General features: G+C 65.0%; 1 protein-coding gene across 5 annotated transcripts in view; it reads left to right on the top strand.

The window, feature by feature from the left end:
* The window catches only part of Pak4 (p21 (RAC1) activated kinase 4), a 35,811-nt gene extending 12,370 nt beyond the window's left edge, over positions 1 to 23,441 (top strand). For 3 of the 5 annotated variants that reach the window (XM_078032094.1, XM_078032096.1, XM_078032095.1), the window contains exons 2-10: positions 13,003 to 13,076; positions 14,085 to 14,322; positions 16,854 to 17,312; positions 17,480 to 17,917; positions 19,159 to 19,292; positions 19,822 to 19,948; positions 20,792 to 20,917; positions 22,027 to 22,161; positions 22,554 to 23,441. In XM_078032094.1, the coding sequence (XP_077888220.1) occupies positions 14,119 to 14,322; positions 16,854 to 17,312; positions 17,480 to 17,917; positions 19,159 to 19,292; positions 19,822 to 19,948; positions 20,792 to 20,917; positions 22,027 to 22,161; positions 22,554 to 22,709 (1,779 nt within the window). In that variant the 5' untranslated portion in view covers positions 13,003 to 13,076; positions 14,085 to 14,118 and the 3' untranslated portion in view covers positions 22,710 to 23,441. The remainder of the gene's footprint in view (positions 1 to 13,002; positions 13,077 to 14,084; positions 14,323 to 16,853; positions 17,313 to 17,479; positions 17,918 to 19,158; positions 19,293 to 19,821; positions 19,949 to 20,791; positions 20,918 to 22,026; positions 22,162 to 22,553) is intronic. The other 2 variants (XM_078032098.1, XM_078032097.1) reach the window with 2 other exon arrangements.
* Positions 23,442 to 25,363: the final 1,922 nt, after the last annotated feature.

Here is a 25,363-nt window from a genome sequence, read left to right as displayed (position 1 = left end):
GGGGGGCACTTAATGTCCGCGTGGCTTCCAAGTTAACTTTGAAAATTAAGATTGCTAAGTGGAAAAAGACAGTGGATTAAAGCAGACCTTTTAAAGCTCTCCTCACGAGGCGGTGCCGCACACAGCAGGAGCAAGGCAGGGGACCCAAAGGACGAGGCTGGCAACTCCCCTGGGCCGGTGTGTGACAGCTCCAGCTTCAGGTTGGCCCCTGGGTCCCCGTAATTGACTTGTGGTGCATGGCTTTGGGGTCCCATTGTGCTAAAGGCGCAGGCCCTGCTCTGGCCCTGCCTGCCGTGCCACCCCGGGCAGCTTTCCCAGGCCCTCCGCCTCTTCTTCCTGCCAGCAGGATGGTGACCATGTCCTTTGGAGGACAGTGCTCCCGAGCCGCTGTTCCTCTTGGGCAGGACCTTGGGCCTCAGCTGCCCACCGCCCTCAGGCTCTGGCTCCTGGCCCGCCCAGCCCCCCCCAGTATCCTCTCCCGACCCCCCAGGGCTCCCTCATTCTTTCTGATCTTTGCTGATGTGCTACCACGTCAGGAGCCTTCCCAGATTTGTCCTCTTGTGCAGCACTTTGACGCTCTGTCCCTTTTCCCACTTATTTACTAGAACATCAGCCCGGGAGGGCGGGGACTCTATCTTACTCACTGCTGTGGGTGGCCCTAGTGCGTAGAGGAGTGGCTGTTCCCACGAGCGGAGTGCCTGATGCAGAGCCCTGACTGCAGATGAATGGGGTGGTGAGGGCAGGCCTGCTCTGCTCTGTCCTGTGCGACCCGGGTCGGCGCCTTCCCTTGAACCTCACTGTTCTCTGCCTGTCTTGCTTGGCGCTGCCGCTGCCCTGGTTCTGTGTGTAATGCTTTGTGGGGGCCTTATTGCTGTCCCCTGTCGCCAGCACAGGGCACAGAGGAGCCGGTCAGGGGCTGTCCCTGCCATGGGGTGCTTCACCTGATCTTAAGTAATAATAACTGCTCCCAGCTTCCGGGACCGGCTGTGGTGCCCAGGGCTGACCGGGACTGGGACGCCTTGGGCTGTTTGGTGGCTAGAAAGGCATCCTGGGCTGGGACTGTGATTCCAGAAGGACGGGAGAGAGGCAGGTGTGGAAAGGCCTGGGTGTTCAGGCTGGGCCGGGGCCAGGGGGACCGAGACTGTCCGCAGGCCACGCAGGCGCAGAGGGCGCCCCGGGGTCTGGCTATGCTGCCTCGTGCCCTGCATGGTGGGAGTCTAGCCCGCGCGTGGGAGCTCCATGTGCAGTTTCGTGACTAGTGATGCCCTGTGGCTGCCCCAGATGGAGGGCGTGGGCACCGTGGGACCCGCCTGTCGCTCCACCAGGTCCTTTTCCTTCTTTCTTCTTGTTGTCTGTTTGTTGTGAAGGACTTTGGATGTAACCGGGAGAGCAGAGAGTCACCTTGCTGACGTCCCTCTGGCCCGCCACCCAGCTTAGATGAGCCTGTTGGCATGGCTGAGCCCGCAGCGGCTGCCCATGTGCCCAGCGCCCTGCGCCCTGCCTGCCTGAGCCACAGGCCTGGCGCTGTAGGTCTGCGAGGAGGTGCGTGCGGCAGGCGTCCGTGGCGTTTTGCTCTCAGAGTTCCGCTGGGCACACGAGGGAAGCCCTGTGCTGTCAGAGCCTCTCCTTGGCGGGTCGGAGGTCCCTTCTCTGAGGCAGCCTTGGTGCCCTCTGTGATCCTGCCACCCCAGCTGCCTCCGCTCACCTGGCACCAGCCGCTTCCCAGCCTTTGGAACAGCAGTGGAAGTGGTGCTTCCTGTTCCCAGTGACCACGCTGCTGCCCAGGTCACCAAAAGGGACTCAGGTGCAGGCCCTGAGCACCAGTGCAGTGTTAAGGGTGCTCTGGTCCCCTGGCAGGTCTGTGTCGTGCACAGGGACCTTCCTGCAGGAGGGCCTATGCCCCTCCCTCCGCCCCATCCCCCCCCCCCCCCCCCCCGTAGCGCGTGGCCCCTTGTGGGGACCCGCTGGGGCAGAGATCTGTACTCAGGCTCCGCACCTGGCTGCCTGGGTTTGCTGCACAGCCCTGCCACCTCCAGGTAGTGACTTTGGACTAACTGCCTCTGCTGGCCTCTTGCCCACGTGGAGACGCTGTGTAAGGGACATCTCATCCACGGAAAGCACTCAAGAGTGGGCACGGAGACATCTTTGTGTCGTGGAGGAGGATTGTCACCGTCACTTGTTCGTTCATTTAGTGGATTCACTGTGTGCCTCCTGGGAGTCCAGCCCGCCAGCCACCTCCGTGACAGGCTGGCGGTGACCTGTCAGGCTGAGGACCAGCTTCCCTAGGACTTGTAGATACATACCAGGTCCGGTGACAGCAGGGGCAGGGGAGGGACCCCGTGGCTGTGGGAGGCCAGGCTTCAGGCTGGGAAACCTGGGAAGGGTTCCTGGAGGAGGGGACATCTGGGCTGAGGAGCAGGAGTTAGTGTGTGGAGGTCTGCTTTGAGGAGAGTTCAAGGCAAAAGGATGGGAAGGGCCTGGCATTTTAAGTCAATTATTAGTATTTTTAAGTAAACTTTTTATTTTGACCACCATAGATTCACGTGGGTTTTAAACAGTGCGAAGGGGGATCTGGTGCCCTCTCCCCTCTTCCCCTCAGTGAGGCCATCTTGCAAAACCGTGGACAAGCCCACACTCAGCGTGGACGTGGACAACGGTCAGGTGCGGAGCCGCCATTGCAGTAGCCCTCCTGACGTCCTCTGAGCCCACCCCGGCCGCTCGCCCACCTGTTCCCGGGTGTGGTCCTGTCATGTGAGTGGAATCGCACTCCGGGCAGCCTTTGGAGTGGGCTTCTGCATGCTCCTGGCCCCAGAGCGTCGTGCGGACAGCGCGCACTGTGGGTCCCTTGCGTGTGGTGGCCGCCAGGTGCTGCGCCGCTGCGTGGCCGAGCTTGAGCCCTCAGGGAGGTGCGGGTGCTTGTCCCTGCTTCGCCATCGCACAGAGAGCGGCTGGGGCATCCCCCTGCAGGTTTCCGTGGGGCACGTGGGTTTCGTTCTCTGGGGTGGACACCCAGCGGTGGGATTGCGGGACGGGGTGGCGGTCGCATGTTTTGAGGCAGTTTCCCGAGTGTGGCACCGTGGGGTTCCCCCCGGGAGTGTGTGAGCGGTTCCCGTTCCTGTGGCCTCGCCAGCACTTGGTGTTGTCACGGCTTTTTTGTTCTGACTCTTCTAATAAGTGAAGTGACAGCTCGCCGCGGTCAGTGTGCACCTCTGACGGCTGATAACTCCTTGGTGGGATCTCTCAGGCTCTTATTTTTCTTTCTTTCCTTTTTTTTTTTTTTGTCGTGGTGCGGGCTGTGAGCCCCGGCCTTGTCCACGCGAGGCCTTGCGCACTCCGGCCCCTGAGCTCTCTCCCTTGTGCCTGGATTGTGCGGTTTTGGCTCTTGAGGCCTGAGGACGCTCTGCTGCCCGGGACAGCAGGCCTCGGTCAGCGTGACCTGCAGACCTTCCTCCCGTCTCGGCCTGTCCTTTACCCTCTCCATGTGGACTTTTGTAGAGCAAGGTTTTTAATTAATTTTGACGAGGTCACTTCATCAGTTTTTCCCTTTACGGATCGTGCTTTTGGTGTCAGCCTAAGAGCCCTGCGCCTTGTGCTAGATGCTGAAGATAGTGCCCTAGTTTTTTTTTTTTTTTTTCCAAAATTTTTATAGGTGTGCATTTTGCGTTTAACTTAACTACAGTGAGATAACCCTCCACCCCTGCCAGGGTGGCTGCCATCACTAAAACAGAAATAACCAGCGCTGAGAGGATGTGCAGAGAGCAGAGCCCCACGCTTTGCTGCGGGCACGTGAAATGATACAGCCTTTTTGGGGACCAGTTGGGCAGTTTCTCAGGATAAACATGGAAGTACCATGTCACCCAGCAGTTCCACTCCCAGGTATACATCCAAAAGAAATGAAAGCAGAAATGTGAACAGGTACTCGTACACCCAGGTTCACAGCGCCTCACAGCCCCCGGAGGCCGCCAGCCGGCAGGGAGGAAAGAGAGGTGCCGCGGGGTCTTCAGAGGCGGGAGGCGTGTGTGCAGGTGCCGCCCCCAGCGCAGGATCCCAGGCAGGGCCGCCTCCAGGACAGAGCGCACAGGGCTGAGGACGCTGTCACTGCTCAGCCTCGGAGCCTTGGGCTTTGGCACAAGTAAAGAAAGGAAAGGGCAGGTGGCAGGAAAGGGCAGGTGACTGACGCCGAGGACCCCACACAGAAACCTTGTTCCTGCTGCAGCCAGGGCTGCCCAGCCCATCCCCTCTGGCCAGAGCCCGAACCAGCTGGTCTGGTTTGGGGAGGTGGCCGCCCAGGTGCTCTCTGGTGACTGCTGCTAGGTGCCCCACCCCCACAGGAGGTGGGGCCTGCGGTTTGGGTCTTCTGGGACCCCCCATGCCTGGCCTGCTCTGGCCCAGGCCTGGTCCAGCCCCTGCTTAGAGCCCTTGGCTGGGAGGACGGGGTGGACAGGGCTGGGCTGCGGCTGTGGGCCCCTGGCAGGGTGCCGTCGGTCCACAGCGCCTGCCCTGTGCGTGGAGGGTCTCTGTCCTCCGGAGCTGGCTGCTTTTCGGAGGGGGGCCGAACAGGGGTGGACAGGACACAGGTGTCTGTCCACACACTCACCTTGTCACCTGCTTGCTTCACCAGGGTCTGGACCCTGTTCTGGCCCGGGCACCCAACAGGAAGCAGAGCCCCAGCAGAGGCCTGTCACTCAGCCCCTGAGGGCCTGCTCTCTGCTGACCCCGCAGGGCCTCCAGGCCGCCTGGCGTGTGAGTGCAGGCGGGAGAGGCAGGCAGGCAGGTGGCAGGCAGGTGGCAGGCAGGGACCCAGCCTGGAGCCTCAGGGTCGGCTTCCAGAGCAGGTGCAGGAGGCCAGGCCCTGCCCTCAGGAGGCTTTCAGCCCTGGGAGGGACTGATAGGCCACCACACCAGGGGGCGTGCCCCGGGCCAGCAGGGAAGGTGGGGCCTGAGGGAGAGGGCTAGATCCCCTCAGGGTGCTGGAGAGGCGGCTCTGGGCAGGCTGGCCTCCCCCTCAAGCCTGGTTAAGGTGCTCGCCATCTGTACTGGGCGACACTCGGCTTCCTCCCTTTCCAAAATGGGCCTGCTGCAGCACCTGTCCCGTCCAGGGCAGTGGCTGGGTGACCACGCTCAGCTTAGGACCTGACCCAACCCGGAGTGCCGCTTGCACTCCCCAGCGCTCGCCTCCCCTGAGACTGAGACGGAGATGGGCCAGCAGCAGGCGTCCGGGTCCCAGCCCCGTCCTCTCTCCCGTTCACATCCCCCTCCCGGCTGCCCCCTCATCTCCCCTGGCTGTGCCCCTTCACCTCCCCTCACTGTGCCCCCTCCCTCCCCTGGCTGTGCCCCTTCACCCCCTGGCTGTGCCCCTTCACCCCCTGGCTGTGCCCCTTCACCCCCTGGCTGTGCCCCTTCACCCCCTGGCTGGCTCCTACAACACTGGCTGGAATCCAGGGTGGGGCTCGTTCCAGACACCCCTGCACATCAGAGAGGCCACCCAGCCCTTGCCCAAGGGCCCTTCACCCTGCACCTAACTACCACCCTGATGCACCCTGACCTCAGCCTGCCTCCAACCTGCTGGCCTCCCAGGGGCCCCAGGCACTCCGCCTTGCCCGGCTGTGGCTTCCCAGCCCTGGGGGCCAGCCTGGCGTCAGGGTCGAAGAGGAGGTCAGTGGAGGTCAGTGGAGGAGGTCAGTGGAGGAGGTCAGTGGAGGCTGAGCTGCCGAAGTGAGTTGGTGCCTGAGTTTGGGTGGTTAGGCTGCACACGTGTGTGTGTCTGTAGCAGGACGCCCACGTGCCGGTGTTGGTAACTGTTAGTAGTCCTGTCCTCGTGGAGCAGGTGCCCACCAGCCGCCCCGCTGCCGTGGGCTCCCGGCTCTGGTCTCCCAGCTCGCCCTGCCTCCTCCTCCGTCTCCCTCCCGCCAGTAGGAGCCACATCCAGGCTCAGCAGCTGCCAGCACAGGACCGTCACCAGGGCCGTCACCAGCACTGCCAGGGCAGCCGGGTGCAGGGCCAGCCACTTTGCTCCGCTGGTTCTGCGTGTGCTCGCCTCGTCCCCCTTGTTGGAGCCTCCACTGGCCACCCCTTTGAGGGTGGCCTGGGCTCAGGGAGTAGGAGGGGGGAGCTGGCGGGCCCCCTCACTGCCCACACCTTTCTTGGGCCGGGGCGGGTCATGGTCCTTTCTGTGTGGTGCTGGTGCCGTCAGCGGGGACGTCAGCAGGCCCCTGGCCTCGGTGCTCTGCACATTCCTGGGTCTGGTCTCCTGGGCGGGAGGGTTCCTGCGGTGACCGAGTCACTTTGGGAACGCACCCGTGTCCCTTGGAGGGACACAGTACCTGCTGCCTCTTGTCTCGGGAACCCTCGGCCGGCGTGGGAGGTCTGTGGACTGCGTGCCTGTGGGCGCATTCCGTGTTCTGGGGGTGGCTGCCCTCCATAGTGTGTGTCCCTGGGCTCCCCGGGTGCCTGCAGCGTGTCCCTTGGGGGAGTTCCTGCTTCTCTGGGGTGCGTGGCTCTCTGCGTGTCTGTGGAGGGCGCAGGGCTCGCTCAGGGCCACCTCGCCCGCCCTCCTGTGGGTTGAGAGTTGAGGGGTCCACGGCGTCGGAGCTCCTCCCTCCGTCTTCCCGCTGATGCCTCTGAACTGTGTTGGTGCCCCGTGTTCCAGGCAGGACCTCAGGCTCAGGGCACATGTCCCTGCCCCGTGCTTCACAGTGAGCAAGGCACTGAGCCCTAGCCACCAGCTCCAGGGCCCCTGCTCCTGTGCCGGCTGCTGCCAGGGGCTCGGTGCGTTGCCAGGTCTCCCTGTGACCAGCGTCCGTGGTTCTGTGTGTCTGCCGTCCATTCTGCGTGTCTGCGAGGTGGTCTGGGGGCTCCGTCGTGTGTAGTGCCCCAGCACCGAGGCTGCACGCGTGTGTGTGTCTGTAGCAGGACGCCCACGTGCCGGTGTTGGTAACTGGGCATCGGGCTCCACGGTAAGAGCACAAGAGTGTGCAGTGGGCGTTGGTGGCTGCTCAGGGTGCCGTGTGCCCGTGGGGTAGGGGACGGTGAGCGCTTGGCATCCGGGCCAGGGAGGGCCCTATCGGGCCTCGTCTCCCTCCTTCCTGCCCGGCCTCAGGGGAGGGACGAGTGAGTTCTAGTCTGACTCCCTGTCCCCAGGCTCACCACACTCTCAGGTTTGCTGTGGCATCCATCCCTGCCCTGGGCGCCTCTGGGGACGAGGGGCACAGTGTCCGTTCTGTCTGTGCCCCATTGTCGTGGCCCGTTTGGGAGCGGGGGCTGGCAGGTAAAGGAAGCTCCGTCTCTATTCAGCCACGCTGTGCCCTGTGCCCTCCTGTGCTGGGCAGGGATGGGGACACCAAGCAACTCAGGTGGCTGAAGCCCTGCCTTTGGAAGGGAATAACCTGCCCTGGGAGGGCAGCCTGTTGTCGTCCTGCTTCACCCTGGAGGGCTGAGGCGAGCATGTGCCTGCGGGCAGCCGGGCCTGGCCGGGCCTGCGCTCTGTGATGTGTCCACTCATTCATTCGTTCGTGCCGGAGCAGCACTGGTGGCAGAGCCAGCCTGGAGTGGGGACCCACGTGGCCCAAGCGTTGTTCTACGTGCTGTACTTGTATCATCTCCGTTTCTGTCCAAACATCCCCATGAGGTAGGGACTGTCATTACTCCGAATCTACAGATGAGAGCACTGAGGCCCAGAGAGGTTGAGTGATTTGTCCCAGGGACACACAGCTTGGGATGGTAGAGTTGGTACCTGAGTTTGGGTGGTTTGCTCTTAGCCACTCGCAATCCCCTGGGCCAGCCCTGTGCTGGGCAGTGGCCAGATAGTAGTCCTGTCCTCGTGGAGCTGCCGTCCATTGGCGGAAGCAGGTAGCCATCAAAAGACCACGTGACACACGGACAGTGCCGGCTGGGAGGATGGCCACTCAGAGATGGCAAGGTATGGGGCAGTTGGAGGGTCGAGGAGGGGGCAGCTGGGGGCCCAGGCCAAGTGCACAGTGTCTGAGGCACTGTGGGGGAGCAGTGCTGCCTCTGGGCTCTCCCGATGACCAGCTTCCCAAGGTGAGGGCACCTCTGGGCTGTGTCGCTGTGACCTGTCCCCGTGTGGCCGCTGATGGGTTCTCGAGGCCTCTCTGTGGTCCGCCTCCTGCCCTCTTACCTAGAGCCCTGGCCACGAGGCTTGGGTGAGGTTATGAGGCTCCCTGCAGGGGGACAGCCTGGGTTGGTCACAGTGGGCACGGATGGCAGTGTTGGGCACACACACTGGGCTCTTTACTCAATTCCGAGGCATCAACGTCCGATTTCTGAGGTGGAGTGGAAGAGCGGCCTTGGGGGCTCCTGCCGGCCCTGTCCCTCCTCTCCCTGCTCCTCCTCGGGTTCAGGACTCCTGTTGGCACTGGCGTCAGTCTTTGTCCCCAGGTCTTTACTGAGAGCTGCTGGTGCCGGGTGTTGCTCAGGTTGCCAGGACCCATGCTCCCCTGGGGGGTCCGGGAAGGGCCCACGTGTGACACCCTGTGGCAAGTGCCCTGGGGAAATAGCAAGCGGACCCCAGCTTTGTGGAGAGTCGGGCTGGGCTCCTGAGGGCCATGTGGCCAGCAAGGGGAGCCGCAGCTCTGGGCACAAGGGACAGTGGGTACGTCATAGGCTTTGGCGTGGCCAAGGGGGGAGGCCTTGGTGGCCAGAGCAGAGCAGTGGGGGGCCAGGTGCGAAGGCGGAGCCCCAGGAGGAGGGGAGCAGGGGGATTTGGTCCCTTTGATGACGGCCAGCTCCCTGTCCCCAGGCCGCGTCCCCATCTCACCTGGTCGTGTGGGGAGTCGTCTCTGCTCTTGTCCCATGAACCTCTGGGTCCTTCCTGGGGAGCGGAGCGAGCCCCGGTTTCCCTTGCTGTGGTGTCTCCCTGGGGAAGGGGTGGAGCCCACCTCCCTGGGCTCTGCCCCTTGTCCCCTGCGGTGCCTCTGCTGCCCTCCCCAGCTCAGTAGTCATGACTGTCGTCAAGTCCACGGGTGGGCGTGTCGGGGTCTTGTGCCTAGAGCAGGTGGGGGTGTGTGGTCCTGCACCTGAGGACCTGGGGAGGGGGAGGGCCAGACGTGGCGGAGGGAGTGGCGTGGCTGGGGTGGGGTGGTGAGGCCGCGGGGGCTGCAGAGGGAAGCCAGACCCCCACCCCCGCTGGTCAGCCCTGGCGGGAGCCGTCCTCCCTCCCAGAACCAGTGCTGGACATGATGGCCGGGGCAGGCCTCCGTGCGGGCGGGGGCCAGCGAGCACTTCCTCCCTGGCCCTCCCTCCCAGGGTTTCACGTTGGTGACTAGGAAAGGGTGTCTGTGACCCTGGCTGTGTCCCCTGGGCTTGCTGTGGGCCCAGTTCCACTTGGGTCAGCCTGGAGGGCAGGGCGGAGGGCGGGCCGCAGGGTTCCTGGCCACACGTGTGCGCCCGGGCACACACACACCAGGCGGCTTCGCCACACCGGGAGCTTGTTCTTCCCCTGGCTGCACAGTGACGGGGCCTGGGCAGTGTGTCACTTTCCTCTCGGAAGACAAGCAGGTGAGGGGCCACTGGAAACGGCCGCCGCCGCCAGGCCAGGCAGGAGCCGCGGGGGCTGAGGGAGGCGAGAGGTTTTCGTTGACATGAGCACTCTGCGTGGTCCAGGGCCACGTGTGCCTCATGTTCAGGATCAATCAAACACGACTTCAGGGGCACCTGTGCCTGTCCTCTGGTCTCTTCCCGGGGTCCCTGGGTCGCTCTCTGCCCCTGGGTCCCCAGGTCCCTCCTGACTGTCCAGTGCCCTGGCCCTGTCTGTGGTGGCCGGGGGAGGTGCAGCAGGCGCAGGTGCCAGGCCCTTCTCCGCTGTTCCCCAAGCGCCTGCGGGGGGTGGGGGGACACCATCTAGGTGTCTGTGTCGCAGGGAGCAGGGTGGGACAGTCCTTGTTCTCCGGAGCTGACCTTCGAGGGGAGAGGTGGACACAGAACACTCACAGCCCCACCACACACGCTCACCGACACCCCAAATGGCCAGTGGCAGGGGACGATCTGCAGAGGGTGACAGGACGGGACGTCTGAGTGTAGACCCGTGGGGGGGCAGGTGGGCAGCGGAGAGTCAGGGGCGGCCCTGCAGGGGCACTCGCTGTGCAGCCGGGCACGGTGACCGTGTGGCGAGCAGAGCGAGCACAGGCAGGGGCGGCAGGAGGGCAGTGGGTGACGGCCAGGCCCTGTAGGACCGTGGCCCCAGGAAGCAAAGGGCTTGGGGCAGCTCATCCCAAGTGAACTGGACAGCCCAGAGCCAGCTCTGCTCGATGACTTTAGAGAAGGACTTCACCTCTGTGAGCCTCAGTCTCCACATCTACAAAATGGGACCCAGAGTGGCCACTGAACCCAGGTGCAGGTGGCCTGTGAGCTCCGCCTGGGCACTGAGGTGCGGGTCCCCTCGTGGTGACCCCACGGTGCCAGGCACAGAGCTGGGCCCAGAGAGCTGCGGCGGTTGTCCTGTCTCTCTGCTGCTGCACTCACCGGGCTGGAGGCCGAAGAGGTGAGAAACAAAAAAGGGAGGGAGGGGCCGGAGCCCTGCTGCGTGCTGCTCCCTACACCCCTCAGGACAGGACAGCCAGGGAGGAGGTGGGGACCCCTGGGAGGGACCAGGGACAAGAGGCAAAGCGAGGTGTGGGCATAGAGCAGGCAGGGAGGGAGGGGGCGTGGCCAGGGCTGGCCGGAGGTGATGGTAGCCGGCGCGCAGCCCCAGCAGGACAGGCAGGCGGAGTGCAGCCTCTGCCCGCTGGCTGGTTCACATCCCGGCTGCCTCTCCCTGGGCGCCCTGGACGGGGGTTCTGCTCTCTGGGCCTCAGTTTCTGCATTTGAGGATCAGGGTGTGTCTTAGGCTGGCCACGAGGACAGACTCGGATTAGGCCCGAGAGCAGTGCCCACACAAGCTGACCTCCGCCGGTGGCCACCGTCGACTCCCACAGCTGGTGCAGTTGCAGGTTCAGGCTCAGAGGGGCCAGAGGTCTGTCCTGCCTCCCTCGCTGTCCCCTGGGCATGTGGGCTGTCCCGGCTGCCTTTTTCCTTGTCTCTGGCGTGGGCTTTTACTGTCCCCTTCTTCCTCCTGGGACAGACGCACGGGCTAAATGAGGGGCGTGGCTGAGACCTTGGGAGAGGCCCGGCTGCTCAGCCCGGGTGCAGCTGCTGGTAGGGGTGCCCGGGTGCCCAGGTGTCTGGCGCTGAGCGCTATCTGTGTGCGGCTTGTCCTGGCTCTGGCCCCGCGGACTCGGGCAGGCCTCGGCGCCTGTTTCCCTGTGTTCAGGGGGAGAACAGGCTGGACGCGGACGTCCTAGGACTCACTCGGGTGGCGCCTCAGAACTGCTCCAGGGAGCAGCGCCGTCATCGCTGCCTGCTGATTGGGGAGCCAGCGCAGGCCCCAGAGCTGCCCAGGACGGTGCTGGAGCTCCCTGGACATGGCGGGCCAGGTCCCCCCTCCACGGGGGCAGTGAGGTCGCCCTGCCACTAACAGCGAGCCAGCTGCAGGCGCTCAGCAGCCGACTCATGTTCCCAGCGGGCTGTGGACCCGCCCCTGCACCCCTGCCCACGAGGCCAGGCGCTGGCCAGGACTGCAGTGCCTGGAGCCGGCTGGGTGGGGCTCCCATGGTCATTATAAACACGGCCAGTTCCTCTGTTTGTCCTGTCCTCGGGGCTGTGCCCAGAGGAAAGGGGTGGCCCAGGCAAATATCCGGAGGTGTGCCCCTCTGCCCCTTCCCCGCAGGGGCACATGAGGCTGTAGCCTGCAAGGTGGCTTGGGGGTGTATGCAGGGGCTGTGGGGCAGCAGGAGGCAGGCCACCCGGACAGCCCCGCGCTCCTGGTCCTGGGTTCCTCTTATCTCAGTATCTGCTCCTCCCCCCCTGGGTTTAGTGAGGGGTCGCGGCTGACCCTGTGCCCTTAGCCGGCAGAGGCCGTGGGAGCCGCCTTGGTGCCTGACAGTGGGAGAAGGAGCTGATAAACAGCACGGAAAGTTCAAGACCAAGAACAGGCTGCACACGGAAGACGGGGAGGTCACGGGACACGGAGCAGGAACTAGAGTGCCCTGCGTGGGATGGGGTGGGGACTTTCAAGGTTGTAGGGACAACCCTGGGAGCCAGGACTAGAGACCTAGAGTTGAGCCAGGGAGCAGAGAGCGGCCAGGGCCACCAGGCGGACCAGGGGTGCATGGCTGGAGGACAGATGGACAGTGTTCAGGGCTGGGGAGAGACTGCACAGGGGCTTGCTGACCCTCCTGGGGTCAGAGAGGGGGCTAAGGCGGAAGTGGAGGGTGCCCTGTCCGCCCAGGTCTGCTTACCACACACCCGGGCCCTGGAACCCAGGGCCAGCAGAGAAACAGAGCCAGCGGGGGAACCCTGGCCAGCCCTGGCTCTGGCCACCTCTGGCCTTTATGGACCAGTTGAGACAGGTTGGCTGCCTGTCCCCACCCGCTTCCCACTGGGCTCCTGCTGCCAGACCGGTTCCCCTGGTTGGCTCTCCAGGACGGCCTTCTCTGGCCAGGAATGGCCGCCTCCCCCTCGGAACTGCACTCAGGAGAGGAGCCCAGGAGCCAGAGAGCCAGGCCTGGGGTGGGGGCGTGTGGCCGCAGACCTTCTGCAAATACCCTCTCCCTAGGCCATGAGACGGTGCCACCCTGCGCCTAGCACTGTCAGGCACTGGGAGCCAGCTGGGAGCAAGACGGAAGTCCTCCTGGAGTGTCGCTCCTCACCCTGCTCCTCCACTCCCGCGGCCCCTCTCCGTCCAGAAGCCCCCCTCAGCCCGCACTGTCCCTCCCCGGCTGCTCCAGCTCCCTGGATCCCAGCTCCGACCACTCTGAGCTGTCTTTTTTTGGGGCCAGATTTTTTTGCCCCATAGAGACAACCTCATGAGGTCAGAGACTGTCCAGGTCACCACTGTGTTCCTGCTACCAGCCAGCTAAGAGCTGGGCACAGAGGAGGCCCATTGTCGAGTTCCTGAACGAGTGGACGGATGGATGGACAGACGGACATTTTCTCCCTGTTTTACAGATGAGTCATCCGAAGCCCCGAGAAGGCACATCACCTGCCCTTGGGCAATTCTAGCCCAGCCACCCTCAAACCAGGTCTGTGTCACCCCAGGGCCCAGGTATTAGGACATGGGGGGGGGCCCACGGCAAGTGGCAGTGCCTGGAGCCCTCCTCCCACAGGCACCTGCATGGCCTTCCAGTACTTGGTGTCACTGTGCCCTGCCCTGAGCTGGGCACGTTGTTCACTCGTTCATTCCTCACGGCGCCCTGTGGGATTGGCCAGCGCTTGGAGGGGTTCAGTCACTCACCCAGGGTCACAGGTAGCAAATGGCAGAGAGATTTGTGCTCCAGACACCTGGCTTCTCTGCCATCCTTTTGAGGGCTCCCGTAGGGTGCCACCATCACCCTCCCCTTGGGGGCCCCATGACAAGTACCCGGCACCCTGCCTGTCCATGGCTGTGGGTGGAGTCGTAGCTGAAGGTGGGCAGCAGCTGGAGCCCAGGGTCAGGGCCCGGCCAGCAGGGTCGGGGCGATGGCTGAGCGCTCAGAACACGCTAGGCCCGGGTGGGACCTGGAGGAGACTGGGCAGCCAGGCCTGGCCCTGGCCCTCGTGTCTGTTGGAGGGGGTGATGGAAACATCGAGCAGGGGACACGAGAAGCAGCACCAGACTTTTCACAAGTTAAGCCATTGCTGGGACGGGGTGGTTTTCCTTGGGGTGGGGAAGGATTCACTGAGCACTCAGTGCTGAGGAGGAGGGGCGTGGGGTGCTGGGCAGGGCGCCCAGGCAGAGGACAGCTGCCCAAAGACACTGATGGGTGAGGGAGGGCGCCCCGAGGTGAGAATGGAGAGTACTGGGGCGATCATGGACCACGGAGGGCTGCGGGGCTCTTCCCGTTGACCCCAAGCAGGGAGAGCTGCCGGGGGCTGCGAGCCACAGGGCCGTGCCTGACCTCCGAGTGCCGGACGGACCCAGGGCCGGGGGCCTGGAAGAGACTGCTGAGGAGAGGCTGCAAGGGACCCGGGCAGAGGAGAGGGAGCATCGGGCAGGTGTGGGCAGGCCCCACTGGCCCCTGGCCCGCCACTACCAGCATGTCCTCCCGCAGGTGCCCTGGTAGAGGAGCCTGAAGCCGCGGCGCCATGTTTGGGAAGAGGAAGAAGCGGGTGGAGATCTCGGCGCCATCCAACTTCGAGCACCGCGTCCACACGGGCTTCGACCAGCAGGAGCAGAAGTTCACGGGGCTGCCCCGCCAGTGGCAGAGCCTGATCGAGGAGTCGGCCCGCCGGCCCAAGCCCCTCATCGACCCCGCCTGCATCACCTCCATCCAGCCCGGGGCCCCCAAGGTACACCGCCGCCTGCCGCCGCCTCCCCGACCCCCACATCCCGGCGCAGTACTGGCCTCCCCACCCCCACCCACTTCCCTGCTTCCCCACCCAAAGCCCTTACTGGTCCACTGGCCTCCAGGCTCTGTAATCCTGTCCCCAGTGCCAGTCACCCAACTGCCAGCCTGCCCAGAGCCCCTTGGCAGTGCGGGGACAGGCCTGCTCCCAGGCAGTGACCAGCACCAAGTGGTCTGGGCTGGGATAGGGCGCACAGAGGAGGCCCGGACCCAGGCCTGAGGGTGAGCGGCCCAGAAGGGCGAGCTGCGGGCTGTGGAGGAGGCGGGCGGTGCCCGGGAGGCCTGGGGGGCTTTCACGTGTCCTGGGCTTTTCTGCCATCTTGAGCACAGCGACAGGCTGGGGTTGGAGCCGGGACGTGGCTTCAGCCTGTACTCTGCCCCCTGACCCCACCCCCATGTGGAGTTGAGGAATTATGGTCCTGGTGGCCCGGGGGTGCCAGGCTGGCCTTGGGGTGCAGAGTGCCTAGTGAGGCCACTCTTCATCCAAGGGTGATGGGACCCACAAGGGCTGCAGGCTGGGGCACTATAGCCAGCGGGTGGAGATGGGCACGCCTGTTGCTCGGCAGACTGGCGCCCTGGCAGGCCTGTGGCTGACTCATCCTCCCCCAGTGCCCTGGCGGGGAGGAGGCCGAGGTCATCGGGTTGATCGTGGACAAAGTGCTGGGCCTCAGTCTGGGGCCGCTGGGGCGCTCGTGGCCCTGCAGGGTGCTGACTGCTGTGGCCTCTCTGCCCCTGCTTAGAAAGCAGGGTTCACGTCCAGAGCTCTGTTTGGGCTTCTCCTGCCACACACCAGCCACAGCCCAGTGGCGGCCACCTCTGTAGGTGAGCACTGTCTTCTGTGCCCACACTGCCCCTGTGGCGCTCCAGGCTCTCCCTGTGGCCACTGTGTGCAGGCAGGGCCCAAACTAGCTGGCTCTGCTAGCCAGGAGCCCCGCCAGGAAGGGGCGCTTGTCTTAATTCACACAGAGGGGACCCTCAGTCCAGCACTGTCCTCAGGCCCCACAGGCTTTGTGTTGGCTGCCTTGGGCCAGGAGTCCCCACGCCCCCAGGGGCCTCTTGGCGCCCTGCCAACCCCGCTGCCCAGCCACACCCTGCGTCTCAGGGGAGGCCGGGCTTCCGGGCTGGAGCTCAGACTCAGGAGGCAGGGGCAGCAGCGGGCCACCAGGGGCTGTTTTCTGCACATTAGAGGAAGTCCTGGGCCCCTGTCCCTGCTGCCAAAGAGCCACAGCAGTGGTAGAGCCCTCCCCCAGCAGGTCCCGTGGTTGGCTCCTGTGGCCTCTTCCCGCCCGCCCCCTTCCGACTGGGCTGCTGCGTCTGCTGAGCACCTCTGTGTGCCGCGCAGCTCGGGGGCCCAGATGTCACGGGACTGGAAACTGATGGGAGAAAACGGTCACTGCCCTAGGAACGTGGCACGTGGCACGTGGCAGAGCCCCGCAGTGGACAGGGTGCTCCTACTGCACTGGGGTCAGCCCCTGAGAAAAAGAACCCAGGGAGAGGCGGGAGGTGGGAGCTGGCGTTCTAGACTTCGAGGGGCTGGGGTCAGCCGAACCCGAGAAACCCAGTTTGAACAGAGACCTGAAGGGTGGGAGGGGAGAGGCCATGGCTCCCTGGGAGGTGTGGGGTCCAGGTCGAGGGACAGCAGGTGCAGAGCCCTGAGACTCGCACCTTGTACGGGGCTTGAACCCTGGGGCACTTAACCACTGAGCCGCCTCCCCAGTCCATTTTATTTTTTATTTTGAGACAGGGTCTCCCTAAGTTGCTCAGGCCTCACAGAGTTCCTTAAGGCTGGCCTTGAACTTGGGATCCTCCTGCCTCAGCCTCCCAGGCTGGGGGGGGGGGTGTTATCAGGCGTGGCCATCATGCCCAGGGTGTCTGCAGCTTAGCGGGTGTGGGAGAGCCCTGAAGGCCACAGCTCTGCCTGAGGGGAGGCAGGTGGTGGCCGCAGGCTGCATTTGCATTTGCCATGCGGCACCCAGGGCCCCCTTCCCTGCAGTTTGGGCCCAGGCATGTCCACTGTCCCTGCACCCCACCTCTGGCCTCCAGGGGAGCAGAGAGCTGGTTTGGGGGTATTGACCCTGGCAGTCTGTAGAGGAGACGTGCCCAGCTGGGCCCCGGGCACAGCGTCCTGTCACTCACGGCTCCTCAGAGCTGACGATGGGGCGGGTGGCTCCCTCCTCCCACCAGAGCAGGACTCAGAGCCAGATGAGGGGTTGCCACCTAGGGGTGCCGACCGTCCTGGCTCTGGGGTGACAGCCGGGCCCTGGCGAGTGCTCCTTCGGCTCCCTCCTGCCCTGAAGTGTGGTGGGGGAGGGCCCAGCCCCCTCCCCCGCCCTCCCGTCCCCCTCCATCACCCCCTGGCATTTCTTCATTGCGTCTCTGTCTTGTCTTTGTGTTGTGTCGTCCTGTCTGTCGGATGCACTTCCGTGTCCCCTCCTCCTTGCCTGGCCCCCACCCTGCCATTGCCCGGGACCCCAGACCATCGTGCGGGGCAGCAAAAGTGCCAAGGATGGGGCCCTCACGTTGCTGCTGGACGAGTTTGAGAACATGTCGGTGACACGCTCCAACTCCCTGCGGAGAGACAGCCCGCCACCCCCCACCCGTGCCCGCCAGGAAAATGGGATGCCCGAGGAGCAGGCCACCCCAGCCAGAGGGGGCCCAGAGAAGTCTGGTGGCCGAGGCCGGGTCACTGGCCGCAGCGAGGCGGGGGGCAGCAGTGGTGACAGGCGGCGGGTGGGGCCCGAGAAGAGGCCCAAGTCTTCCAGGGAGGGCCCAGGAGGGCCCCCGGAGTCCTCCCGGGACAAACGCCCCCTCTCCGGGCCTGACGTCGGCACCCCCCAGCCTGCCAATCTGGCCAGTGGGGCGAAGCTGGCGGCCGGCAGGCCCTTTAACACGTACCCACGGGCCGATACGGACCACCCGCCCCGGGGTGCCCAGGTAACCCGTCCCCCACCGTCCCCCGCCCCTTGCTTCCCCCTCCCCGCCTGCCAGCCCCAGCCCAGGCCCATCCCCTGTGCATCACTCATCCTGACCACCATGTGTCTGTCCCTCAGCTGGGAACAGAGCCGCGCTGGCCCCTCAGCCCCCTCTCTCTTCTGTTTCAGGGAGAGCCTCACAGCAAGGCCCCGAACGGGCCCTCGGCAGGGGGCTTGGCTGCCCCCCAGTCCTCCTCTTCCCGGCTTCCCACCCGAGCCCACGGCACCCCCAGCCCCGGCGTGCTGGGCCCCCACGCTTCCGAGCCCCAGCTGGCCCCTCCGGCCCGCGCCCTCGCCACCCCCGCCGGGCCCCCTGCTGCTGGGCCCCCTGGACCCCGCTCACCCCAGCGGGAGCCACAGCGAGTGTCCCATGAGCAGTTCCGGGCCGCCCTTCAGCTGGTAGTGGACCCCGGGGACCCCCGCTCCTACCTGGACAACTTCATCAAGATCGGGGAGGGCTCCACGGGCATCGTGTGCATCGCCACGGTGCGCAGCTCCGGCAAGCTGGTGGCCGTCAAGAAGATGGACCTGCGTAAGCAGCAGAGGCGCGAGCTCCTGTTCAACGAGGTGGGTGGCCGGGCTGCAGCCAGGCCTCGGGACAGGGCAGGGATGGGCAGGGAGGGTGCCTCTGGGTGGAGTGAGGGGGGGGGGGTGTGTGGCCGCGGCCTCGGCTCTCCCCTCCTGCTCCGTGCACCAGCCACCACCCCGCTGGAGCGTTCTGTCTCCGCCCTAACAGCGCCCACCCCTCCGTCCCAGTGTGCCTCCCAGCCTCAGGGAGGCCCTGGGGACCCCTGAGGCCCTCCCTCAGTGTCCTCTGGGCCTTGTCACCCATCAGGGTCCACCTGGCCTTCAGATCATCCCCTCAGGCCTGTTCCTCCTCTGGTTCCCTGTCTCCAGGAGACCCCACCACCCCTTCTGTCTCTAGGACAGCGTCCTAGACTCTCTTTGTCCCCCACCCATGTCTCTATGCAGCCTCCCCTCTTGGACATCCCCTAAACAGTCCCCATACAAGAGCCCAAGGGGGCCAGATGCACTGGCGCATGGCTATCATCCCAGCAGGTCAGGAGGCTGAGGCAGGAGGATCCCAAGTTCAAAACCAGCCTCAGAATTTATTGAGGCTCTAAGCAACTCAGTGAGACCCTGTCTCAAAATTGTAAGATTTTTTTTAAAAATCAGGCTGGGGTGTGGCTCAGTGGTTAGCATCTCTGGGTTCAATCCCTGCCCCCCCTCCCACCAAATAGCCAGGACTGTTTGCCATGTAGGCCAGCCACGTCCTGCTCCGCTGCACAGACCCTCACAGCGCCCGGTCTGTCCAGCTTCCTGCTCTGGCTCTCGTGGCCTCTTCCACAGGCAGCTCCTGGCTCAGCCCCCAGAGTCTGGGTAGGAGAAGTGTCCCCCTCTGACTCAGGATTCCTCAGAGGAGCTCAGGTTGGGGGTCGTGGGGACAGCCCCTGTCCTCCTGTCTCTGCGTTTCCTGGCCCTCCCTGGAACCCACCCTGTGCTCCCTGAACCCCGCCTGCCCATCCCCTGTGGGCAGGGTCCCCGCAGGCCCGGCTTCCCCTTGCGTCCTCTCACCTCAGGCTGCGGGGCTCGCCCGTCCCTCTCCAGCGCCAGCCTGGTGGTCAGGGCCCGCCACCGCTCGCCCAGGCGGGAATGGAGGACGGGGTCAGAAGGCCAGGTGGTGCATGGGGTGAAGGGTCGGGCCTGCTTGGGTTGGGCCGTGGGGAAGGCCACAGTGACCGGTGAGCAGAAGTGGGGTGGAACCTCCCGACGGGACGCTGCGCCCTGCCTCACGGACACCCCCTCAGGTGGTGATCATGCGGGACTACCAGCACGAGAACGTGGTGGAGATGTACAACAGCTACCTGGTGGGCGACGAGCTCTGGGTGGTCATGGAGTTCCTGGAGGGCGGCGCCCTCACCGACATCGTCACCCACACCAGGTACGCGGGTGGCCGCGCCCTAGCTGACCACCAGCCTGCTGGCTCCCGAGCTCCCTGCACACACCCCCTCCCGTGACAGGGTCACGTCCCCCCAGATAGGATGGGCAAGGCCACATCTCAGCCAGCAGTGCCATGAGCCCCAGCCTGGGTCCCTGTCCTCTTAGATTCTTCCCCGTCCCCACTCAAGGCAGGTCTGTGTCCCCCATTGACTGGGATTGTGTCTTCTCAGATCCCCCCACCCATACCCCAAGTCAGGGCCGTGTCCATCTCAGACCCCCGAAGCAGGGCCCTGTCCGCTCCTCGCCCACTGTCCCCTCGCTCCTCGCCCCTCACCCCCTTGCCTCTCACCCACTGCTCCTCGCCCACTGCCCACTGCCCCCTCGCCCACTGCCCATTGCCCCTCACTCCTCGCCCCCTTGTCCCTTGCCCACTGCCCCCTCGCTCTTCGCCCATTCACCCAGTGCCCCTTGCCCACTGCCCCCTGCCCCTTGCCCCTGGCTCCCTCGCCCACTGCCCCTTGCCCCCGCAGGATGAACGAGGAGCAGATCGCAGCCGTGTGCCTGGCCGTGCTGCAGGCCCTGTCTGTGCTCCACGCCCAGGGCGTCATCCACCGGGACATCAAGAGTGACTCGATTCTGCTGACCCACGATGGCAGGGTGAGGAGGCGGGTGGCCAGGTGCTGGTGCTCCCCCACCTCTCCCCAGGTCCCCTCTGCCGTTGGGGACACGTGCTGACCCTCAGTTCAGGGCTGTGAGGAGCAGTAAGCTGATCTGTTTCCCGTGGAATAGTCCAGACCTGGGCCCAGGGGCAGGCGCCTAGACTGGCAGGGGGCCTCAGCCAGGTGCTTCTGTCTCAGCTGAGCAGCTCAGTCCAGCCCCGGCAGGCCATGAGTGCCCAGCCACCGCCCTGCCGTAGACGGAGGTTCTGAATCTAGGGCCGCGCAGGAGCCTCACTGTACCCAGAACTTGTATATAACCCAAGGGGGACGTCACTGTCCTCCAGTAAGGGAGCTCGAGGTCCCTCATGTTCCTGCGAAGACAGAGGGCGCACGGTTTTCATGGAGCCCGAGGTAGAGAACCCCAGGCTCTAGACAGGTGTGTTTGGGAACGTCCGTGAGCCTCCTGAAATCGCAGGCTCCCCCTGAGAGCGTGTTTTCTGGAAAGATCTAGATACCCTTGGTAGTCGGGAGGGGCCCAGGGTTCCAGACCCTCGGTTCTGGGGTCTTGGCTGTTGCCGAGGCAGGCTGTGTCTGTCTGTCTCCCCAACTCCTGTGCACGTACACACACACACACACACATACACACACACACTGGGGTACAGTGTGTTGCTGTCCCCATCCCCACCCGGCCTTTGGTATGTGCAGGACTCAGGCCACTTCCCTTAAGAGCCCCAGGGCACCAGGTGTCCCCTACAGAGTTTGTTAATTCCAAGATGAGAGACCCCGAGGGCTCCCTCTGCTGCCCCCAAGGCCACACCCTGACCTGGCTCTCTGTCCCCAGGTGAAGCTGTCAGACTTCGGGTTCTGCGCCCAGGTGAGCAAGGAGGTGCCCCGGAGGAAGTCGCTGGTGGGCACGCCCTACTGGATGGCCCCGGAGCTCATCTCCCGCCTTCCCTATGGGCCAGAGGTGAGCGCAGTGGCCCAGCTGTCCCGGTGACATTTGCAGGTGCTGGGCTGAGGAGACCAGCCTGGGCAGCGGTCGCAGGGACGGTGCAGTGAAGAGGGCGGGTGCGTGTCTCGTCGTTGGTGGAGCTCTGGTTCTGGGCCAGGCCCGGGGCCTGGCAGTGGGAACAGAATGCTGGCAGAAGTGGTCAGCGTGGGAAGGGGCCGCGGCTGTGGGAGTCCACAGTGGGGAAGCCCCATCTGGCTTCAGGGAGCCCAGGTGCCCTCATGGCCACTCTCAGTGTGCTGAGGGGCCCCTCCCCTTGGAGAGGGCAGACACACTCCAGCCATCCTGCTGCCAGCCCTGGCCTGTGTCCCCCCCTTGCCCTGGCCTATGTCCCTCCCTTGCCCTGGCCTGTGTCCCTCCTGCCGGTAGCTGCTTGGCGCAGGACTCCTCCCTGGTCAATCCACAGGACTTGACCCAGTGCCTGGCCAGGAGAAAGGCACCCTGGGAAGCACATGGGGGACTCAGGCTGGAGTGGGGTCACCCTGGCAGGGCAAGCTGGTGTGACTCCGAGGGGACATCTCAGAACCATCTGAGACTGACAGAAACCCTCACAATTAGATGCAGAAAAATGTGAAGTTCGTGGATCCCAGAACCGTCCCAGGCTTCCGACAGCCACCACGTGTTTGTCCCCCCCCAGCCCTGAGTTCCTCGGGTGACCCGTGCCCGCAGGCGCCCGCCCCCCGTGGAGCAGAGGCGGCCTCTGGGGGAGACGCTCTCCCCTGGGAGAGCCTCGCTGGTTCCTGGTGTTTCTGCTGAAGTCCCAGGACTAACTCTGATCGGCTCAGCTTGGTCACGTGCCCTGTGTCCCCACAGCTGACCCAGCAGCCTAGGTCATGGCCACACGGGGCCACAGTAGACCTGGTGCACTGAGAGGGAGGGCTCAGCGGAGGAGGCGCGAGTGCCCTTAGAGAGCAGGCGGCAGGGCCGGGCGGGCAGACCCTCAGGAGGAGGCCATCCAGGGTCCAGGAGCAACACGGCCAGGGCAGACCAGGGCAGAGCAGATCCTCGCCCAGGGCTTCCCCCGGACTGGCCGCTCCTTCTCAGTCAGCCTGCTGTCCCTCCCGCAGGTGGACATCTGGTCGCTGGGGGTCATGGTGATTGAGATGGTGGACGGGGAGCCCCCCTACTTCAACGAGCCACCCCTCAAAGCCATGAAGATGATTCGGGACAACCTGCCGCCGCGACTGAAGAACCTGCACAAGGTCAGGCCCCGGCAGTGTGAGGGGCGGGTGGGACCGCGCCCCGGACAGGGCGCCCAGGGTCCGCACCTCATGGTCCCCAGAGGTGCCGCCCAGCCGAACACGCCACACGGCAGGGCCGGGACCTGCCCGCTCGCCCAGACAGGTCAGGCCCACTCCAGGGCCCGGCTGTGGCCTCGTCCTCCCAGATCACAGCAGTGGGGAGGAAGCGAGCCCCAGAGGCCGTGGGTCGTCACCGCCCCAGGTCAGGCTCCAGCCAGGGCTTCTGGGCCCTCCCTGGTCAGCAGGTGCCATCTGCACATTAGAGGAGGCAAGGGAGACCTGAGGAGGTGGCGGCGGAGCTGGCCCTGGGCCCGGTGCGGGGCTCTCTCGACCCTCCTCTGCCTCCCCCACAGGTGTCGCCGTCCCTGAAGGGCTTCCTGGACCGCCTGCTGGTGCGCGACCCGGCCCAGAGGGCCACGGCGGCCGAGCTGCTGAAGCACCCGTTCCTGACCAAGGCCGGGCCGCCCGCCAGCATCGTGCCCCTCATGCGCCAGAACCGCACCAGATGAGGCCAGCGCCCTGGCCCTGAACCAAAGAGCCCTTGGGTCACCCTGCCCTGCCGGAGGCCAGTAGGGCAGCGTCCCCACTCCTCCCAGCCCACGAGACACTCCGTGTGGCGCCACCTCCTCACGGGGGGCTTTGTGGGGCCTACTACTGAACTCTGGTTTTGACTTTGAAAAACACAGGGACTTGGAGCAAGTGAGGCTCCTAGGACCCCCACCCTCCGGGCAGGCCCTCCCCTGCATCTGTCTCCAGGACAGATGGACTGAAGGATGGCGGCCCACACATCGCTGGGAACCTGCAGCAGGGTCGCTGCAGGCGGGGACATACGGAAGGTGTGTGAGTGCGCGTGCCTGCGTGTGCACCTGGCAGTCCCTCTGTCCTCAGCCCGCAGGTGGGCGTCTCTGAGACCTCGCCTGGCCTCCAGCCTCCTGAGCCATTGTGGAGGTCCATCATGAATGTCTGAGAGTGGCCTTCTCCAGAGCCCGCACCCTGGGGCTGCAGGGGTCAGGGGGCCGCCCCAGCCCCGCCCTGCAGCTCGTGACTACTGCACCAGACAGCCTCCGTTTTCTAGAGATCTATTTATATTGTCATTTTATAACACTAGCCCTGCCCCCAACTGGGGACAGACCATCCTTGTTCTGTGGGGTGGCACAGGGACAGAACCACTGCCTGAAGATCGGGTTCCTGCCCGCCCTGCCCCGCCAAGTCAGTTTTACAATTAAAACATTTTCTTGTTTTGTGGGGTTTGCGCGTGTGGTGCCCGAGGCCCCGGCCTGGCTGCTTGGGTGGGAATTCATGGGCAGGGGCCTGGCTGACCGGGATTTTGTGACGGTCCCCAGACAGGAATGGGACAGACCCTGGTCCTGGAAGCAGCCCAGCAGGCTGAGTCCATGGGCCACAGCTGCCAAATGGCAGTTTCCTGGAAACTTCGAGGGTGTTTTGAGCTGACCTCACCCTCGTCGTGACTGCTGACAGCAGATGAGCCAGTGACAGCAGACGGGCCAGTAGACACACGGGCTCTTTAGGGACCTGATGAAGTTGAGGGACCTGGAGCCGCCAGCCTGCGCTGCTTACTCGGCCAGCAGAGGGCGTCCCCTAAGCCGAGGGGCTGAGCCCAGTGGGCGGGCACGGAGGTGACCACCTGCCCCCTCCCCAGCACCCAAGAGGGGGGCAGAGGCTGACAGGAGCTCCCCCTGGAGCCCAGTGGGCACCAGGACCTCTGCCTGCTGGCGGGGTGGGCCGAGGTGGGTCCGCAGACCTGCCCTCCCGCTGAGCTGACGGGAGCCACTGTCCCTGCAGGGCCTGCCTGGGCGTCCTGGGCACTCACTGTCGGTGCCAGAGCTGTGCTCAGCCCGCGGGGTCCCCACAGGGACAGACTTAAGCCTGAGAGTGAGGAGCCCCGGAGCCCCCGCTGCACGAGAACCTTCTTGAGGCCCGGGGAATGGCACGTTCTGGAAAGGAGGCCCGAGCTGGCAAGACGAGGCAGAGACCAAGACCCAGCCAGGAGGGTCCGCGCGGGGCCAGGGCTCCCAGGGGCACGCCTCGCCTGGCGCTGAGGCCTGGCTCCGCCTCAGCCCAAAGTGGAGTGGACGGCCTTGGCCGTGGGCAGTTCCGCCAGTGCCCACCACGGGCTGGGAGCAGGCTGCTGCTGCGCTGTGAGTTGTTCCAGAAAATAGGAGCCCAGGCAGGCGCACGCAGGCTCCCTGGGGACTGCTGGTTGGGGGGCCCTGTCACTGCAGTGCAGTGACATCCTGGGGGTAGCTGCCACCCAGCAACCGGTGAAGACGGGAAGCTGCCGCCACCCACGTGCCATGCTGGGACAAGGGGCCGGTGTGGTCACTTGCAGGAACACTGGGAGGCCGCTTGCCTCTGTGTGCCCTCCCCCCTCCACCCCGGGCTTCAGGTGCCCCCTGCTGGCAGAGCCGGCTGGTCCCCCTGCGCCTCCGAGTGGCTCTCAGGCCTCAGTCTGGGCAGAGGGGCCGCTCAGAGCGGGGTGTGAGCCTGGTGGCAGCCGCCTGGGGCCACAGGGGGCTCACTTTGCCCAGGTGTGACTGACCGACCTCCATGAGCAACGGACGTCGACTCGGGGCCAGGAGGTGCCATGCTCAGGCCCAGGGTCCAGGCAGAGGAGCCAAGGGCGGTGACGAGGTCCCAGGGGAGCCACTTAACAGGTCAGACTGGTGCCGCAGCCTGGGAGCGTAGAAAGGCAAACTCCTGGGCCCCACCCCAGGCTGAATCAGAGACTGGGCGGAGCCAAGCGGACTGTACCCCTGCCATGCTGGGGACAACACGGTGCTCTCCACTGGGCTGCATCCAGCCGTTGTCATTTTGAGACAAGGTACCGCTGAGTTGCTGAGGCCGGCCTCAAACATGTGATCCCCCTGCCTCAGCCTCCTGAGTCGCTGGGACTGCGGGTATGCGCCACCGTGCCAGCGGCAGTCTGTGGTCAAGGCCTGTTCCGGTGTGGAAACCCTGAGGTCCACACTGCTCGGGTGAGACGCGGAGCCGTGTGGGATTCCCCCCTCTGGGGTGTTGGATCCCAGTGACCCTCCTTCCACCTCGTTCCTTCATTGGAACTAGCGCTCCTTATGGGGTACGGTACAAAAGGCCACACCACCCCAAAGAGCTGGGAAAGGTGGGGCGCTCTCCTCAAGGCCTT

This window comes from Ictidomys tridecemlineatus, chromosome 15 (genome assembly GCF_052094955.1).
Source record: "Ictidomys tridecemlineatus isolate mIctTri1 chromosome 15, mIctTri1.hap1, whole genome shotgun sequence".
Taxonomy (NCBI): domain Eukaryota; kingdom Metazoa; phylum Chordata; class Mammalia; order Rodentia; family Sciuridae; genus Ictidomys; species Ictidomys tridecemlineatus.
Note: the sequence above shows the minus strand (reverse complement) of the source record. Positions and strands in the feature narration are given on the sequence as shown.